The sequence below is a fragment of the Eurypyga helias genome, unplaced genomic scaffold (assembly GCF_000690775.1).
Source record: "Eurypyga helias isolate BGI_N326 unplaced genomic scaffold, ASM69077v1 scaffold5565, whole genome shotgun sequence".
In the NCBI taxonomy this organism is placed as follows: Eukaryota; Metazoa; Chordata; class Aves; order Eurypygiformes; family Eurypygidae; genus Eurypyga; species Eurypyga helias.
This window is the reverse complement of record NW_010253351.1, coordinates 89,921-109,560: the sequence shown is the minus strand read 5'-3', so window position 1 is coordinate 109,560 and position 19,640 is coordinate 89,921. Positions and strand designations below refer to the sequence as shown.

The 19,640-nt window shown below is 43.1% G+C and overlaps 1 protein-coding gene across 1 annotated transcript in view; it reads left to right on the top strand.

Moving 5' to 3' along the window:
* Positions 1-4,673: 4,673 nt before the first annotated feature.
* The window catches only part of LOC104510398 (papilin-like), a 36,442-nt gene continuing 21,475 nt past the window's right edge, over positions 4,674-19,640 (top strand). The window contains 8 exon segments of the mRNA XM_010152636.1: positions 4,674-4,731; positions 5,444-5,505; positions 15,402-15,517; positions 16,659-16,719; positions 16,990-17,092; positions 17,942-18,072; positions 18,390-18,513; positions 19,299-19,379. Coding sequence (XP_010150938.1) covers positions 4,674-4,731; positions 5,444-5,505; positions 15,402-15,517; positions 16,659-16,719; positions 16,990-17,092; positions 17,942-18,072; positions 18,390-18,513; positions 19,299-19,379 — 736 coding nt within the window.

Genomic DNA, 19,640 nt, shown 5'->3' with positions numbered 1-19,640 from the left:
ATTGATTGCTTTATATAAACAGCTCTTTATGAATGTGGCTCATCGCGTGGTCAAGGCAAAGGAAATGCAGCATCCTCCCACTTTAACAGACACGTGCACATTAATTGGCTTATCCGCCCTAGCCCAGAGGACATCAGGCCCAGGATTTTTTTTTTTTTTTTAAATGTCAAGCAAACATGGTTTACTATAGTCAGGGAAGAAAGCAGATATATTAAGAAGTACCTTTAATGTGATAGCTCCTGCCTAAAGGGGCTAGGTTCCTCTGGGATGTGTGATGTGGTCCTCATGCTCACCCAACTCTGCTCCCAGCTTATGTAAAAGGAGCTTTTTCCCTACCCTTGATGCCTGCTCTATGGAGCTTCTCTCTCTCTCTCCCCACTTTCATCTCATCTTTTTTCTGTATATTTTTCTCTTTTTAACTCCTCCACCAAAAACTTAAAAACTGCTTCTCAGTAGACAAGGCAAACTAAAGCAAGGTAGAATCAAGATATACTGGATGTTTTTGAGAGCAAAGCAGAAAACATATCTTTAAAAAAGGCAACGAATCTAAAAACTAAAAGACTTTGAGTCAATGGCTAAAAAATTTATGCCAGTGGGTAATTGGGCAACATATCAGCATCCTTTCTGACTTCCCACCTCCTTCAACCAAACATCTAAGAATATAACAACTGAGTGAGACATGATGTGTTAAAGGGGGTGGAGCTGGGAGCAGAGGAAAGGGAAGGAAGCTTCCGAAAAGGTGTGAGCAGTGGGATCACAGTGACTACTTCTGCTTTAGTGCTGCATGTGCTAAACTTTATAATAAGCAGTTTCTATCTATATTAAAACAGGCAAATGTTTATTGCAGTGGTGGCCAACCTGTGGTTCACGAGCCACGCAAAGGCAGCTTCTGTGTTAGGGATGGGAGTAACAGATCCACATTGGGTAACTCAAATCCTCAGCTGGGAGGTGAAATGAGCTGTAAGGACCTGCTGAAGCAAGTATTGCTGGGTGCCTTTGCTTAGCTAAATCTTGTCAGACAATAGAAAAGTGGGAACCCTGAAGGGAGTCTTTTTATCTTCTGCTGCTCCTAGAACTGTCCCTGACCCACGTATGTGGTACCTGTCTTTGACCAAAAGATGATTTAGGAATTGGTTCATAGGCAAAAGACGACTGGTCTGTCTTATATGCTTAACAGAGAAGAACCGCGCAGCGCTGGCTATCCAATTATTTTCAGAAGAATACAAAAAAACCCAGACTGATAAATCTGTGAGCAATAGAACTCGTAAAACCTGTTTAATTCTCACTTTAAGCTCTTGTTTAAGCAAGGCTGAGTTGTTCATAACGTCCCTTTCAAGTTTGGATTTCCTCCTGTTGAAAAGAAGTCGTTGTCATCATCATCTAAAGGCTTACAGGTCCAATATGTCTCTTCATCCCAGCCCAGCATCTTTTCCCTCAAACTAAAGTTAACTTCAGGCTTTTCCAGCCCTGAAATTAGCCAGCTGATTCAAAGTTATTTTTACATACATATACAGGCAATGTAGGTCTTGTTGCCCTAGGAACATGGATGCTGAGAGGTTATTTGGAAAAGAGACCAAGTTTATGTAAGCAATCTTGAACCTTGTTTGTGCATTGGAAGGTAGGATTTGCACACATAAAGTAAATATAGGAGTCATTAAAACTATACTTGATTCTGAAACATACTCCTGGCCTTAATGAGGATTTGACTGATCGTGCTAGCCTCCCTGACCCTGGATAAGTTTGTCACTAAATAAAACATTTTTACAGCAGTTCACTGCTGGCTCCACTATAGAGAAATCTCCAAGACTGCCCATCTGTATTTTCTAGACCTCCTGTTTGTTAAGGCTAAAGCTTCTTTCCTGAGTGGGTTTAGTGTTAAGCCCTGATATAAGGGTACTTATCCCCTCTTTCCAGTTGTACTGGAGTCCTTGTGTTCTGTCTGGAGTTACAAAATTCCAGCCATCTCCTTTGTGGCCCACTGACCCTCCTGTCCGTGGTGCCAGGGAGAAGTAGGTGCTGTAGAGGCAGTTCAGCAAGGGCACCAGAAGAGTCTTCTAGAAATTTCTGAGCTTTCCACAAAATATGGTTTGATCCATAGTGTTATGGAATAGAAGTATGGGTCCTGAGCTGCTAAAATCAGACTTAAATTTGAACTTCTCCAGTGTTCAGAGGAGCTTGGGTCAGCATCTCTTGGACAAAACAGTTTCATAGTTCCGGTCTGGACCGACGCTCTGTGACCAAGCTTAGAGGTGGCCGGAAGCAGTCACCACTTCACCCGTTTTATTCACCTAACCTGAGCAGTTAGTGCCAGATGCGATTGGCTCGACAACTTGAATCTCTTCTGGTGTATGGAACGGAGCTTTCAGCTGGGTACACATCTAGTTCTGGGTGAAGATTATGGTTGTTCCTTACTTATTCTGAAGGGTTTCTCATAATCTCTCACGCTGACGTAACTTCATGTTTTAGCACTATGGCAGAAATTCCTCCATGTGAACTTTCCAGCAGCTGTTCCATATCTTGAGGATAAAGTCACCATTTGCCCCCAGGCCCTGCTGCTGTTTTGAGGTGGAGGGGGTGGAGATGCTCTTCTAGCGCACAGTGGAAAAAGGGAGCCGGGAGGGTTGAAGCTAATTGGAGAAGGGCAAGAGTCACAGGGAGCAGCAGCTGCTGTTGTTACAAGTGAAAGCACTGCAAAACACTGTCCTTTTCATTCCTTCCCCTGCATACTCAGCCTTTGGTGAGAAGAATGGCAAACAAGCAGAATAAACATGTGCTGCTGTATCCCAGGCCCTACAAGGAGTGAAAGAGCCGCTAAATCCAGAAACAGAACTTGACCTTTTTTCCAAGGTCCGAGACAGAATCCCCAGTCCCATCTGTGTTGTTTCTGGTTGAAAGTAATGCAAAAGGGATCAATGCTGAATATTACATCAGTGGAAGCTTTTAAAGTAACAAGTTGTTCGAAGCTTGGAGAATCAGACACAAGATTTGTTTTGCAGCGGGGAATTTAATAGGATACAGAAGGCCCTTCTTTTCTTCTGAACCTTCTTCAGAAGGTTCTTCTTTCTGACTATCTTTCCTGGAATCTGTTAACTAGATCAGAAGGCTGAACAGTCTAAACTTTTTAATGCTAAATTTGGGACATATGACAGCAATTCCCCTGGAACAAAAATGTAAGCAAGCACCAGAGCTGTAATCTCTTGTTGCTTTGATGCAGGGGATTGTCCCAAACATTGGGCGCTGTCTCTCAGAATCTTTATATGCTATCTGGCTAAAAACCTCCAAGATACTAACTACTTGAAAGTTGGGAGCACTGCTAGCCCTGGTGAGCTGCTTCACTAGCCTCTCTAGCCAGGAACCTCACGTGGTTTCGGCCCAGCTCCCTGTCTCCCTCTTGGTTCAGATGCCAGAAGGAGCTAAGCGGGAAGTTCAGTAGCAGCAGAGCGAGGCTGCTGGAGCAAGGGATGCGATTTCCACAGCCATCTCCATGAACCGGAGAAGTGGCTGGAGTGGAAGACAGAGGAATGTTGGGACTGAGATTTTTTTTATCCCCCCCCCCGAGCAGTAGGAAGAGGAGCTGATCAGTCTCAAAGATTTACCTCTTTTGGACAATAACACCATTCAAGGAAGATGCTGTTCAGTGCCCTTTGCTAGTGGTGTGAAGATGTTATAAGCTGCTTCAGGAAGTCTTTGATGTTTGCTTGCATAGAACTTGTACCAAAAGGGTCTGTCCTGGCAGTTCTTCCTCTCTGAATGGATTTGGCCATCAGGTAGGGTTGTGACACAGATCCATCCTGTGTTTTGACTGTTGGTGTCTAGAGCATAGACACTGTACTTGACCTCTTGTGGAGGGTATCTCCAGGGTGTTTCTTCCTTGACATGAATGGGGAGAGCAGTAGTAGCATGTGGGAGTAATAGAGGGTACAAAATCTTCCCTCAGTTTCTTAAGAAGCAATAATCCAAAATTAATGAAAGTCTATTCATATGAAAAGCTCCTATACCTTCATTTCCTTATGAATCATATGATTGACAGTCAGTATATGTGGAGAGCAGCTTATCAGTTCTTGTTTTCCCAATTATGTTTTCACTGTTTTGCACGCAGAATTTGGTGCAACTGGATTTTCAGCACTTTAGTAGTCTTTACATCTGAAAGGAAAAACATTAAAGAACAAGCTTTTTATCCCCAGCACTGTGAATGCTGGAAGCATCCAAATCCATGGTATATATAGACTTAGAGCTGTAATGAGCTGTGATTCAGGGAGGCCTTAGTATTATGAGAAGAATGATTGCCCATCATAAAGTAACATGAAATATGCACGTTAGATCAAGCAGGTTTCATTTTGGGTATATTTTGTTTCTGATTTAATGCAACAATGATTTTTATATCAATATTATAATTGTTAATGGTGATACAAATTCTATGTTTTATCTGGATGTAATAGGCCAGGCTAAGGGAGGTATATATGAAGTTTTAATATTAAAAAAAAATATTCCCTTATTGCTACAATGACTGAGATGAACATTTCTTCCTTGATGCTTTTATGCTCTGTGAAAGGAATATTTCTTCATCTTTCCTTTCCCCTTTCTTTTCCCAAGTTAGAAAGAAGCTTAGACTAGATAAGATTATGCTAGGAATATCTAGTCCATCTCTTCCTTCTGGGCTCAATCAACTGGTCATGAGAAACAGGCAGTCTCTAGTGGCTGAAGTGTCCATGGTCACAGCTGTAAATGTTGGTGAGTGGTGATTTGTGTGGGCTTGGTTGCTGCAGCTCAAAGGAGGAAAGATGAAATAGCAACAGGCAATGTACCGGTGAAGCATTGTGGTCCCAAATATGCATAATGCCCTGATTTTTAGGAACCATTTTATCATGTTGTATGCTGCTGTACCAGTCTGTGTGGCCTGGTCTCCTTTCTAGCTCTGCAGAAGAGAGATAACTACTGGTGGTTGAATCTAGCTATAGCTGTCCATGATGAACTGTAGGATTTTAAAGAAGCAGGAGCACATAAAGACAGACGTGAAGCTTCACCGAGACACATGCGATGAATACAGGGCACAGAAAAGTTAACTGTGGAATTTTTTACCTTGGCTTGGTTGAAGTCATTGCAATCTTCAAGCATTTTATCATATGTATATGTAAAAGGGTGGGAGGGCAGACAAGCAACAGCATGCATCTTACCCGGTGCCCAGGAAGGGTGTTCTCATAATACCAGAGGAAAGTTCAGGGAAATATTTGCACTCAGTAATTACACTCTGGCTTTCTGTGCAGGGTAATTTCAGTCTTTGCAGTTGCCTTCATCTACCCAGGGAGTGTAGTGATAAAACTGTTTTTCTCTCACCTTGATTTTGGTTCCACCTCCATTTTTACTGTGCAGTATCATAGCTTTTCCACCATACAAGCAGCAAAGAAGCAAGCAATTCTGATCAATAATCTTTCTGTTCCCACAGCAGAGATGAAGAACTTGTTCCTTCTGATCCTGCTACCAATGATGCCACCTTCTGCATTTTCAGTAAGTAAAAGCTCTTCTGAACACTGTTACAAGAAATGAAAGATACTTCTGTTAAGGACACGCAACATCTGTAACTCAAGTATTAGGTAGAACGTATTCCTGAAAAAGCTAATGGGTTCGAGTCGTCGTGTCAGCTGTGGTACATATTATGAAGAATCTAACATGCCAATTAAATAACAAAGTTCTGGTAGTGCCTTTGGCTCTGGGGTGTTATCTGCAAAGCGGTAATTGCTGCCTCCTGCTTCAAAGCTACAGAAAGTTATCACTTGGAGTAAAAAGAATGAATCTTTGGTTAGCTGTTTTTTCTCTTTTCTTTGGTCTTTGTGGTCTAACCCATATGGTTTAGCTTTACTGGGAGAGGTAACCTTAATGTGAAGCCAATCTGATATTGTCAGAAAAAGAACACAGGAACTGGGATTCCTCTTCCTTTCTGAGAGTGTAGAATCTTTTGGACATAAATGCAGCTTGAGAACAGTTTATCTGAGTTTAACTTCAATTATATTAATGAGTTGGACATCTGATGTAAAAGGTGACCTGTTGAACAGAGAGGAAGTGTCAGCAAAGGAAGATGTGATATGTTTGTTAGGTGTAAAGGAACAGAGAGGGTGGGGAAAAAAAGAGGTAATTATCACCTGGAGTGTTTTGTGGGAGTAGTGAGGAATGATGAATATGCCATTAAAATTAATGAGTCCATAACTTTTAATCTCTATCACAGTTATGAATTTCTGTGCCCAGATATAGCATTTGTAAATGCTTTCTAGGCCTTCTTTGAAGATCGGGATGAGAGGCCAGAAATCAAGCAGAGTTTGTTAGTCATCATAGATTTCCTATCTTACAGATGGAAGTATGCTTAAAAGAGATCTTGCTATCTCACATCTAATGGAACATGGTGCTGCATGTTAAAGAACCAGAAACAGAATATATTCAGTTCATCTGCTCACCTTCCTATCTCCAACTTAATGATTATTTTTGGAAGGGAAATGACTGAAACACCCTGCAACTGTGAAGGCTGATATCTCTCTCTAGCTTTGGACTCTGTCACTTGCATGCAGTCAGTAGCTCCTCTTGAAGGGGGCCTACAAGGAAGCTGGGGAGGGGGAGACGATGACTTTTTACAAGGACCTGTAATGACAGGACAAGGGGTAACGGGTTTAAATTGAAAGTGGGGAGGTTTAGATTAGATAGGAGGATGAAGTTCTTCACGGAGAGGTCCCCTCCCTGTGCTGTTCTCTTACAATCCCCTGTGGCAGAGGCATAAGAGGCATGGTGCCTTTCTCCACACTGAGGGAAAAACACTTCCTTTAATGTATAGTAGCGTATCTCTAAGAAATTGAGGCTCTGTCACTTCAAATGCTCTAAATATTAGATCCAGAGCAGCCTTGCAGCTGAGACAGCAGCAACAGTTTTGATTTTGGTATCAAGCGAGCTGCTGGTATAGCAGCACGTGGATGGAAAGGTGGGTCACCTCCAGCTATACAGCAAATAATGTACACCCCAGGAAGGAGGGGGGGGCGTGGTGGGAGAACTAAAAACAGCAGAAAAGGCGCAGACTGGTATGTGTGGGTTTTATTCCAGAATGAATTGCTTACCTCTTAGGTCCATCCTGTCCACTGATGCAAACAATGATCGGACACCTTTTGCCCCAGAAGCAGGAAAGCATCAACCTGCAGACACAGAGACTGATAGTGCTGATGGGAGCACAGCTGTGAACATGTGAACTGCAGGCTTACACAAGGATGGAGATGGCTCTTCAGGGTTTCATGTCTGCTTGTGATTAAAGGGTATAGATGGATAACTGCTGTTTTTCATCTCCTGCTTTTGGAGTGGAGTAGCTGAACTTGTTTTTACTTTTTTGATTGTGAGGCTAGGGAAAGCAGCAAGCAGAATAAGGGCAGAAATGTTGTCAGGGCCGAAGCTTTAAGAGCAGCTTGCAGCTATTGCCTGCGTCTTCTGTCTGCTCACACTCTGAGAGTAGCTGGTTTATCTGCCAGGCACGGCAGGCAGCGTTAAGAAGCAAGAGAGGGGCTCCTGCTGGTCAAAGCCACTGGCTGCTGAGAACTTCCTGCCTGGCACTCCATCCTTGGTGGGACCTACTAGGCACTTCCTTTCTTGCCTGCTGGTGTATGGAGAGGGTCTTACCATACTGCACCTGTGATATCTATCCCTTTTCACCAGGCTTGGAAGCATCCGGGAAAGGAGGTCAGCCATTACTTGTAGCTCCTTTATTGCTTGCACTAGGGTAGTACTAGAAATTACAGCTGGATGGTCAGGAGGAGCTGTGTTTAGGGGCTGTGTAAACAGAAAACGAAGATATGTCTCCATCTTGTACCATAGATGTTAATGCAGAACTGAGACAGGAGAGTCTGGAGCAATTTCAGGCCGTGCTGTCATTGCTTCTAGGAAGATTGTGAACAGTGGCAATAGTGGAAAACGCCAGGTTCAAGGGTTTGTGTCATGATTCCTCCTGTGCTTTCAGATAAGAATGAAATGATGTAAAACTGCCTGACCCCTCTCTGTTGGTGCTACTGCTTATAGAACAGTGCTCCTGGTGATTTAGAGAAAATAAATTCTGAAGGTTTTCCTTGTGAATAGCTCTTCTATTATTATTGCGTGCATGTATTTGGCATGACTCTGTGTGTTTTGCATTTGGGGGTTGCTTTATCTTTGTAAACATGACCTTCGTCAGACTTCTCTGCTTCAATTTCTTTTTTACAAGTGTGATTTCGTGTTGGAAAAATTTTGCATCTAGAGATCCTTCTTTCTGGATTGAAAAGGTTTTATCTGCCCATACCATGGGACTATTTCAAGGAAAAGCTGCTCATGAGGGGAAGAGTTTTATTTCATCTTTTATGATATGTAGCCATTAGATGATAGTTAGAACATGTCCAATACTTATATTTGCTCCTAGATTGTACTGCTGGTGTGCTTAAAGTGAAGGCTGGTCTGTGGCTGGTCTGAAAATCATATTCAAATGCTTTTTCATCTCAACAGTATTGCTTTCTATGGGTCTGCGTATCTAGATGAAAATCCTGGTTTTAATTTCTTCTAAAAAATGAACATTGTTATTGTTATTACCCTGAATTACCCTTATCAGCTGCCTTCATTATTACTATGGTTTTGATGTAACTTATGTGTTGAGCAGTTCAGGTTCCTCACGAAATTCTGCTGCCACTATCAGTAGCTGCAGCGAACAGATTTCACTCCTACCTTTGTTTTTGTCTTTGGGCCACCTGTTTTTTATCCATGCAAGAACTTTCCTTCTGCCTGCTTAGCTTCTTTTAAAGCTTTAGGTGAAGGATTTTGTTGAAAGCTTTTTGGAAATCTAGGTGTATCTGACAGGTTGCCCTTGTTGACATGTTTGTGAATCTCTCAAAGAACTGCAATAGTCTTGGAAGGATTTGCCTTTAAAAAAGCCTTGTTGACATTTTTCCCAAATATACTGTATTTATGCAGGTGCCTGCTATTTCTGTTCTTTGTTATAATTTCTATTAATTTATCACTAGACATCAGTTTTGCACTACATGGGTGTACAGTTCCTTGGGTTCCCCTGGGAACCTATTGTAAACTGGTGTCAGATTTTCCACTTTCCAATAATCAGATGCCAAAGTGGTTTCAGCTGAGAAAGTTTTTGGCTAGTACGTAACAGTTGATCCATTTCAACCTTGAGTTCCTGTTCAGTCCCTCGGATAAACAACTTCTGGTGACTTCATACTGTGTGTTTTGTCCACTTTCCAAATACGTTTGGGGTCATAAAGTTTTTCTCACAATCTCCTTCTTTGTGGAGTTTTCTGAATGTCCCCAGTTTCTTCCACAAGGATTCCAAGAATTAATTTGACTTCCCTGCAATGGCTGTAGCTTTTTAGAGAGCTCTTTTTATACCCTAGTCCAGCCCTAGGCCACCCAGAGTTTCTGGAAGGCTTTTCAGTTCTGAAAAGTAACTTCTCTGCCAGCTCCAAGCCAGCACCGTCCCGTGGGGCAGCGTGTACCTGGTTGTGCAGTAGGTGAGACATGCGCTGCATCCTGCCCAGCCAACGAGAAAGCAGGGGGTCTAGAAGAAGCCGGGTACATGGTGGGACAGCCCACAAAGAGGTAGAAGAGTGAGGAGAGCTGGGCAGAGGTCAATGTGGGGAACACAGAAGGAAGCATTGGGAACAATGAGGGAGTGGGTTAAGAGATGGGGGAGAACCTGAAGTGTTTTAGAGAGCTGAAGGTGTAAGGGAAACGATGGGGTTTAGTGGATTTGTTAGAGGGGATATGCTAACAAGCCATGGCTAGAGTGATGGAGGGGTCTGAAAGGAGAGATGCACAGTGAGTGTAAAAACCACAAGCTATTAAAACTAATGAAGCCTTGCGGTTTTGCTCCTCTGTGTGAAGCAGTTTGTCTTAAGATGCTCTCTTCTTTACCATTTTGTGTTTCGCTTCCTGCTGTCACCATCTTGTTTGCTTTCATTCTTGTTTTTTCTAGCTTTGCTCAAATGCAATTCTTTGATTGCTTATTCATTATTCATAAAGATGATACTTGGCATTCCTCACCTATGAGGCTCTTTGCAAGCCTGCTGTGTCTGAGCCAAGATCAATGGTTAAGACGCAATTATAAAAAATGCTTTGCTGATGTGGGTCTGATTCATTCACTTTTTCCTGTTTCATCTTCAGCTAATAGCAGAGCCGGTTGTGGATGGATTTAGCTTGAAAATGCATCTGTGGGAATAGTAGCATCTATCTAAGCGATAAGCATTTGAGGTACACTGAATGTGTTCAGTTCCCTTTCAATTACTTGCAAGTGTTGAATATCATGTCTTGCAGGGCTTAGCTATGTGGAAACATTGTGTACTGCGTAGGTCTTCTGGATATAGAAAGCAGAAGGAAATAGTTCATGTCCTGAAAAGCACATGGTCTAAGAATACACTCCACGTGGGTTGTTTTTGTCAGGGCCCCAACAGCACTACTAGGCTTTTCTAGCCCTGGTTGGCTGCACCTCACCCTGCCCACAGCCCCACTGCAGCTGCCCAAGGCTGTCAGCCCCTGCCCCAGCGGGGCTGGTCTCCAGCTCCCCACAAGCCCTGCCCTGCCCAGCCATGGGCACTGATGAGCCAGGCCCAGCCCCTGTCCCACGTCCTGGCCTGGCTTTGGCTGGAAGCGCCCAATTCTGCGGGCTGGAGCTGTCCCTCAGCCTGCCCTGCTCCCTGGCTTGCCCTGCTGCCCTGGGAGAGCCCCATGCTACTGGCTCCCAGCCTTTGGGGCACCCTGACTGTTGTCTTCCCCCTCCTTCCTTATTAAATTTTCTCTAAGCAATTACACTTCAAACTTAGCAAAACTGAATTTTTCACTGGAAACTTCTTGCTTGTCAAGACTTTGGCAATGAAACCATTATGGAATAAATGACTGTGAGATTTACTTTCTTTTGTAAAGCATCTGGTTTTCATCCTTCTTTCACACATTTCATCAATGGGGCTACAGTTCAGGGGTGTATCAAAATAAACATTAACCTGATGTCAGAAACTGCAAACCCCAGAAAACAGGTATTTCTCAAATAAAAGGGTGTAGAATTATTCAATAAATACTAAGAAAGGTTAAAGAGAAAGTCTGGCTTTTACTATAGCTTTAAGTCATGAAAATGCTGCATAAAATAAGTGACACCTTGGGAATCAACTTGCATTACTCATCACTGACAGCAGTACCTATTTTCAGCAGGTAACAATTGTACAGAGCTTTGTAGTCAGCTTCCAATGTCCAGGATTTCCCACCGTGGCCTCAGTGTTGGCACTAAAATTTGCTTCAGATCTGACTGGAGGCTAATAACTGTGTGACGCAGCTCAAGAAATCAAGCACTAGCATTATCCAAAAGCCTCTCGGCATAGCGTGCAGATCAGTAACCCTGTGTTTTGAGCAGTAACTGTTGGGGTGGTGTAGCATGAGGTTTTGTTGCTGCTTGTCGGTCTGGAAAGGCAGCATGAAGAATCACAGAATAATTACTATCTCTAGGCCCTAAAGGAATAAGGGAAAGACTGGTGGTAAGAACTTGGCTGGGATTTAGGTTGCTTGGACCTGTGACTGCAGACCTTCACTGCTTACTTTGGACTGTATAGTAAATTGATATTTGCTTTGATAGCTTGCTAGTATTTGAGTGACAAGAAGGCACTAGGAAATAATTCATGCTAAATTGCTACTCCACATTTGGTTATATGAACTTGGTGGATCACTGCATGCCTGCAGTGCATTCGTCTGGGTAGCACAGCCCTCCTCCCATGTGTAGCTTCCTATCCATCTCATCAGACTGACTGAGAAGTCTTTCAAGAACCCTTTTTAAAGTGTTCCTATATACTGCCAACGTTTTCTATTTTTCTAAGTTAGAGTCCCATTCTTAATTCTGGAAAAGGGCCGTAGATAGTGTAATATATATACCATATAATTACTTTTTTTATATGTGAAACATGCACTGGAAGAGGAGTTATTTTGTCTGTGTCTGATGCATACTGGAATCATCTTTAAAGGCAAAGTCTGGAACTCTAGTGACTCAGAGGCATAGTTTTTTTTACTTGCTGGTTATATCAGACACAGTTGGCCTGATAACAGCAGATACCGCAACTATATCAGCAGCGCATCTATCTAGGAACTGATGAAAGCAGTGCAGCGTTCATAAAAATAAAATCACTGGCCTTCAAAACTTTTATACCACAGCAGCCTTCTTACTAATGGAGCACTGAGAGCATGTGGTGTCAGGGTCACGTGCATCATCAATATCCCCAGACAACATGCATTTCTGCTGTCTTAACAGGCACTAAAACAACATAGAGCAGTTAAGCATTAACTGGCAGTCCATTCTGGAGTTTTTAGAAGTTGATTTCTCTGGCTTTTCCCAAAACATTAAAATTTATACCTATTGCGGATACAGGAACTGTGTTCTTGCATGGGTGCTAGGCTGAAGCAAGGTGGGGAGGGGGGATTGAGCAGAGTGAATTGGTAACAGCGATGAAGTTTGTAGATTTGTAGTTCTGGGGTCCAGGAGGGACTGGGATTTAGTCATCCTGGCTGACAACAGATAAAAGCATTCCAGAGTCTGAAGAGGGCAGAAAGAAACTTTTGGAACAGAAACCAGCTGATAGCATCTACAAACACCTTGTTATTAGATTATGTAATAATAGATTTCTTATTTGTTTTAGATGTGCAGCTTTATATTTTCCTGCATACACATGAATGCAGTTACTGAAGTAACGAGGACTGTGCACAGGTTTCTGAATGTTGGAGTTTGGCCCCTGTCAAAATATTTCCCTAACACTGTACAGCTTTGGGAGGATTCTTCTGGCTGATGCTCCTTTTGGGGTATACATAATGGAGTGATATCGAGAAAACGATTGTTCTTGCACTCTGTGGATGCATAAACCTTACAACAAAGAGTCCATGCAGATTTTTCTCTCTATAGACGGAATAAAGAAGACTACTTTTGTACGAGGGATATTGGAATATTTATCAGGTTGGTGTGCGTGTCAGGGAAGAGCTTTCTATCCTAATTGCCTTCCAGTAATCTGACTTTCAAATGCTCTTCCTTTTGGATTTTTATCTATATGCTTTCTCCCTTATGCTGACTGAAAGGTCCCTTGTTTCCAGGGTGAGCTACGGCTGCTCCTAAATCAGTCAGTTGATGTAGAGGAATAAGACTGCAGAGAAACAGAGTGGTAGCATGTTTCATTCTTTTGAGAGTAAAGGAGGAGGGATTACAGGGCGGGGAATTAGGTGTCTGAAAGAAAAACTTGGGAAAATAAGATGCCTTGCTGAAAGCTAAAACTCTATTGACGGGATTACTCCCGGAAAGGCAAATGAGAATGCGGAAGACAAACACTGAGCTCAATATCTGGAATGGAAGAATGGGAGAGGGTTTGGCAAAGGGTCAGGGAGATGTCGACTTGGCAGGGAGAAGGTATGTAGAAGTGGCTGTAACCTGGGTAGAGCTATTGAGAGAGCAGGGTGAAGGCAAACAGAGTTAGTCTGAACCAGAAAACTTGCCCTGAATGATTTTGCTTGCAGAGGTATTAGAAAGAATGGCACAAAACTTGTGTGAAGGAAATCAAATAGCATAAGTTGGAATAAAGTGTTTCACATTAGAGCAATATAGGTAATAGGCAGGAAGAATTTGGGGTGACTGGAGCTAGATAATTATGGGTTATGTGGTAATAAGTGCATAAATACAGTGAGCTGGCATCTGACTGTTGCTCTGCCAGCAGCAGGGAACTATTTTGTGAAAGAGAAAAACAAGTCTAACTCAGGGACCTACAGTCTGGCAGGGAGTATGTGTAGAAAACTACAAAATTCCCTGTTTAAATGACAAGGGAGGATTAACTCACACATCTTGCTTGAGTGGGATTCACTGGATAATTTATTAGGCTAGCTCCTATTTCTAGCAGAGACCTGGATGTCTTATGTAAAAGCAGTTATCAGTTAACTGAAGTGAAAATTATGCTTTTAAAATGAGGAACCTGTGCCGCCTTTGTGGGCCTTGGGAAGTGACCCAGGTGAGTAGAAACTGCTTGCTGAGTACGGTTAATATCTGGAACTAGTGAAACTCTCCGTTTCTAGGATGTTCCTGCACTCCAGCAGCAAACCCTTATCATGGCATGTACTAGCTGGGTGATCATCAGGAGTAGCTTACCTGAGGATGCAGGATGGACAACAGGAAGGAATGGAAACCGAGCATGAGGATGTGGGGTGCTGTGTTCAGGTCAAAAGGGGCTGTGTGAAACTTCAGGAGAGATTAGGATGGTCCAGACCCAGGGGTTATGTAGATTTGGTGGGATACTGTGTGCATGGAAGGGAATAAGACTAATATCTCTACTACTTTACCTTTTGTTTCTCTGCCTGGCCGCTCTTCACTACTCCAAATGTCTACGTGCCCAAATGGTACACGTTACCTTCTCAGTTGTATAATCTATACATAAACAGGTCTATAGGTGCAGCTGCACAGCAAACCCTGGTTTTGCAGCATCACTCCCTGTGTAACCCTGCACTTACCTTCTTTTCCAGAGAGGAATTAATCCTGTTGCATCTTGCAATTACTCTTTTTCTTTTTTTACCTCTGAATATTGCTGTTCTTTCTGCTAACCGCCCATGACCTGCTGTATGTGGATCCCATCAGCTGCAGTAGGACCTTTTTACCATGAAAATGTTATTTCATGTGCTTTGAAAACAATGTATTGTATTGGGCTCCACTGAACTTGTAGCTTCTTGTCTAGATTATCCTGCTTATTTCTCTTAATGTCAGTATCCATTCAGACTCTCTAAACACAACATTAATTAAGGCTGTAGCTAATGATGGCCCAGACCTTGACCTCATCATTGTACACAGTTGGATGGGGGGAAAATGGTCCATGTATGGAACCTCTTTTTCACTAAAAAGTGTGTTCCGGGGGGCTTCCTTACTGTTTCCTTTATTTCTCTTAAGTATCTGGCTTGGAGCCAAGGATTTGGGATTAAGTGGCTCTATTGATCTGGTGTGGTGTGACAGTGCTCATAGTCCCTGAAGTAGTCTTTTGCCTTTGCTACCTTGCTGAGAGGGAGATGTTATCCTCATTCAGATGGTTATTCAGAAGCGCTGAGATTCTGTGACTAGACAAACAGTAACAGTTTAAGGGAGATTATAAAACTGGATGTGCTATATGGCTTCAGGAAGCTAATACTCCTAGATATGAGAGGGTTGAAGTTTATGATGTATTATTCTCTGCCCCTTGTCATACTAGGAACACAGCCCAGCAAGACAGTCTCTTTTGCAAAGGAACATGAAGGAGCTCGGGTTCATTTTCATTTTGGTTGTGTGGGGTTTTTTTTTGGTTTGGTCGGTTGGTTTGGCTTTTTTCTTCTGTGTCACCATGTCTGTTTGATATGTCGGGTGGGTTTTTTATTTACAGGGCCGCCGGATGAAACGGCAAATCAATGTGTGGGGGAGCTGGGGTGAATGGGGCAAGTGCAGTCGGAGCTGCGGAGGTGGAGTCAGCTTTCGGCAGCGACGCTGCTATTCCCAAAGGTGAGGGCTAACCTATTTTTTTTTCTTCCTTTCTTTAAATGTGTTTTTCTGTTACTGAGCTCCTGCATTTACGTTCCAACATACATTCAGAACAAAAATGACCCAGTGCTTGATTCCAGGGCAATAAGTCACCTGAGTCCACTTTGAGATGATCCTCAGCTTCAGTCTTGTCACTGCTATTCTGGGTAGTGCTCTCTTCAACACACTCTTGCTTTGGCTCCTTTGCTAGAGCACAGTGGTTTCTCTGTGAGATCTGAGGCTATGCAATCAGCTGATTGCTATGGCAGCAGTTGTTCAATTGAGTCTGGCCTGCAGGAGAGGAAGAATGGTCCAGAGCAGTAGGTTTCTTTCCTGAGAACTAGTGACTGTGCCAGGATTTTTTCAGGCTTATGATTCCCAGGAAGGTACATTGCCCCAGAAGAAACGGAAGAGTGGAGTTGGCTCAAGCAGCAGTAATGCTGTGCCATCTCATTTGCAGCTGGGTTAGCTGTGGTGAGGATCATGACTGGAACTGCACCTGTTGGGAATGATGGACCTGAGAGATCCTGTTGTGGATAAAAACAAAGAAAACGGTGTGTATGTGAAAAGCCAGATTCAATAATATCCTGAAAAAAACCAGCCTCACTATGTTTAGAGAAATGAGAGGAAGGTTTTTTGTTTGGTTTTGGGGTTTTTTTTTAATAGAAGAATCCAGAGTTATGGAGCTCTGCTTCTTCCCACCCAGACCAAAGAAAGGTCTCTTTCAAAGGCTGCACGTTATGGTATACACCTGTGTGTTATGGTGAACACCTGCCAGAATCCCTGTGGGCCTGTGTCTCCATTTTAGGAATGCCAACACAAAGGACTAAGAGCTCTGCTTCCATTATTTAGTTGAGACATGACCCTGAAGACCTACACTGCGGTCATGCATAGTGTGTCTCCTTCATGCCAGAATGCAAACCATAGCAGAAAATGGCACTAGAAGACACTAACTTGCTTTAGCGGAGAAGAATTGCATTTAATTATTTTACCAGCTGAGGAAACTGTGTGAGGGTGATATGCTGGAAGTGAGGGTGATTGGTAATATCTGCCATGAGATGATTTTTTTTTTTTTAATGTGTATATTCTTCAGAAAACCTCATGTTGCTTTTCTGGTTTTCAGGACAGAAGGTGCTTCCAGTTGTGTTGGACCAGCTCGAAGCTATCGGTCATGCAATGTTCAGGTACTGTGCTCTGGTTTTGGTTTTGCTTGCCTGTTGCTCCCTTTCCCTGGGCAAACATCATTCCTTTTCAGAAGTAATATGTCATTGTTAGTTTTTCTCCGGCATCACTGGTGAATGTGGTCCATCAACAGCACCCCTTCAAAAGCGTATTGAATTTACGCCCCTGATTTTATATGGGTGCAATAACAAATTAAACCCAAGTTTTTGTTGTACACTTAATTTTCCTCCTTTATTTAATGGCCCAATACAAACATTTTCTCCTCCCAACAGAGCTGCCCAGAAGGCTCCCGGGATTTCCGGGCAGAGCAGTGTGCGGAGTTTGATGGGACAGAATTCCAAGGAAAGAAATATAAGTGGCTTCCGTATTATGGAGGTAATGATAAACATGTAGGGTTACACTTCATCCCTAACTAATGACAGTAGGTTTAAGAGTGACTGTAATGTTTTTTGACTGCAGTATCCTTGTAGGGTCCTTCTTTAGCTGTAGTGGGGGACAGGGGTTGGCATGGAAAAAAATCTTTTTTCCGGCAGCAAAGCGTTGCTGTCAAAGAAACTGGAGGCATGGGCCAAGAGACAGCTCCCTGTTGCAGCAATACATAGTTGTCTCTTGTAACAGCTGTTCTTTGATCGAGAAAGCTGGAACTGGTTGCAGCTAAGTCCTAAAGTATTAGGGAAGCAGAAGCTCTGCTGTATTTTTTTAATATTGGCAAAAGAATATGAGCAGGGCACGGACGAAACAAATGCATATAATTGTGTGCTTCAGAAAATATGACATCTCTTTCAATTGGCTTGTGCTTTCTTGAGAAGCTAGCTCAGAAGACAGGTGTATGTTGTCATTCACAGTGGTTTAACAAGTGACAAGGGATTTCAAGATGGGTTAACGTTTTGTTTGTTGGCTCTTGTTCTCATTCTAGCAAGCCTTGTGCTCCAAGGGAGCATAAGAACACTCATGCTAGAGAATAACCAAATATCTACCTGGCCCAACATCCCCCCTCCACCACTTGCCAGCCAAAGTGCCTGAGGAAATGGTTGCCTACAGCATGGCTTTACCAGAGTCTTTTTCTAGCCGCTGGAACTTTGTGACCCAGAAATTTCTTCAATATCTGCCACTTAATAGCAGTCTGCCCCTCTGTTTCTGCTCCTGTGATCTAAAACCAGGCTCCTGATGCCTTGCCAAGTAATTAGCCATACTATATAAAGTTTGTTTTTTCTCTCCTACCAGCACCTAATAAGTGTGAGTTAAACTGTATTCCCAAGGGAGAAAACTTCTACTACAGGCACAAGGAAGCAGTGGTAGATGGCACTACCTGTGAACCTGGCAAGCGGGACATCTGCGTAGAGGGAGCTTGTCAGGTTAGTTGTCATCTTGCTTCCTTCATTTACCATTGTGTCAGTCTTTCTGTTGCTTCCCTTTCATCACAGCATCAGAAAAGTCACTCAGTTACCAAGGTGCTGAGGAGCATGTGGACAGCAATTATGTATCTGTCTCTGAATGTGAAATAGAAGATGCCAGCTACGTCCTTTCTCTGAAAACTCCTTCCCTGCCCTACCCTGACTTCTCAGACTCCCTAGATTCAAGCTTTCTCATTAGACCAGTCTAGCATTGGGACATTTTCCTTCTTTCTCTGACATTATGGTTTATTCATATCAATGTTCCTGTGCTCTGACAGGCCGTTGGCTGTGACAACATGCTGGAATCTTCCAAGAAGGAAGACAAGTGCCTGAGGTGTGGAGGAGACGGCAGCACCTGCTATGGTGTGAAGGGCACCTTTGATGTGCCCAACCTCCCCAAAGGTACAAATGATCTGGGTGGTTTGGGCAGGTGAGAAGGGGAGAGTTAAACCTAGACTCAAGCTTCTGCAAGGGCTGGTGGAGGCATCTGCTCACGTGATTGTTGTAGGCAGGCTTGGATGTTCACTTGAAATGGCTGTGTGGCATGTGGCTCTCTAGCTGCTTTAGCATCAGAAAATGTATTGTATTAATGGCCTTATCCTGGGAATCACTTCCTTAGTCTCAGTACAGGCAGAGGTACTTGCCATGCTGCTGGTGTATTTCCCCGCTCAGTCTCCAGAAGGTGCTGCGAATGTACCACATGAATTTAGTTATAAACCTCCTTCATAGGACTGTGCCCCCCATCCAGTGTCTTGACAGCCCCAACAGGATTGGTGCAAGGCTAGAAATGGGACTGCATCTCCTGTATTTGAAGAATTTTGAGTCATTTCAAGATAACAAGTGCACTTGTGGTCAATTCTCTTTTAAAAGTCTTGAGCTCCAATCCGATACTTGCTGATAATTCCAAAGATTTTTAAACTCTAAAGAATGGACATTGCACTGTGACCCCTCTGCTTACTTTCCTGAGGTGTAGTTGGAACATTTTAAACATGGTATGACCTATGGATAGTTTTGGGTGAAGCTCTTCAGAATGCAGGTAAAATGGTGGCTTGAAGCATTTCAGCCATCACCAAATAGCTCATCCAGTTGTTCAGACACCAATAAAACCAGGAGCATCTTTGGCACAGAAGTGTGACTGTGTGGCATCCACAGACAGATACCGAATAATCCCCCTCCTTTATTTTCAGGGTACAATCAAATCTTCATCATCCCTGTGGGAGCCACAAGCATCCAAATTAAGGAGGTTATGCCCAGCAGGAACTTTCTGGGTAAGACTGATGTCAGAATCTGTGTTTCAGTCCATCTGGATTCCAGCCATTGCAATAAAATTTGGTTTTGAGGTATAGTGGGCTTTGGGATATTTACCTTGAGGGTTTGATATGGCAGAGGGAAAACTCTGAAAATCAGAATCTGGATATTGAGTGATGCTCATCTCTGGCCTTCGGGTTTACCTCATTTTCTCTCCTGTGGTGATCTTGCTGTTGGGTGAGGAATAAAAAGACCTGAACCAGGTTCAGAATTCCTGCTTG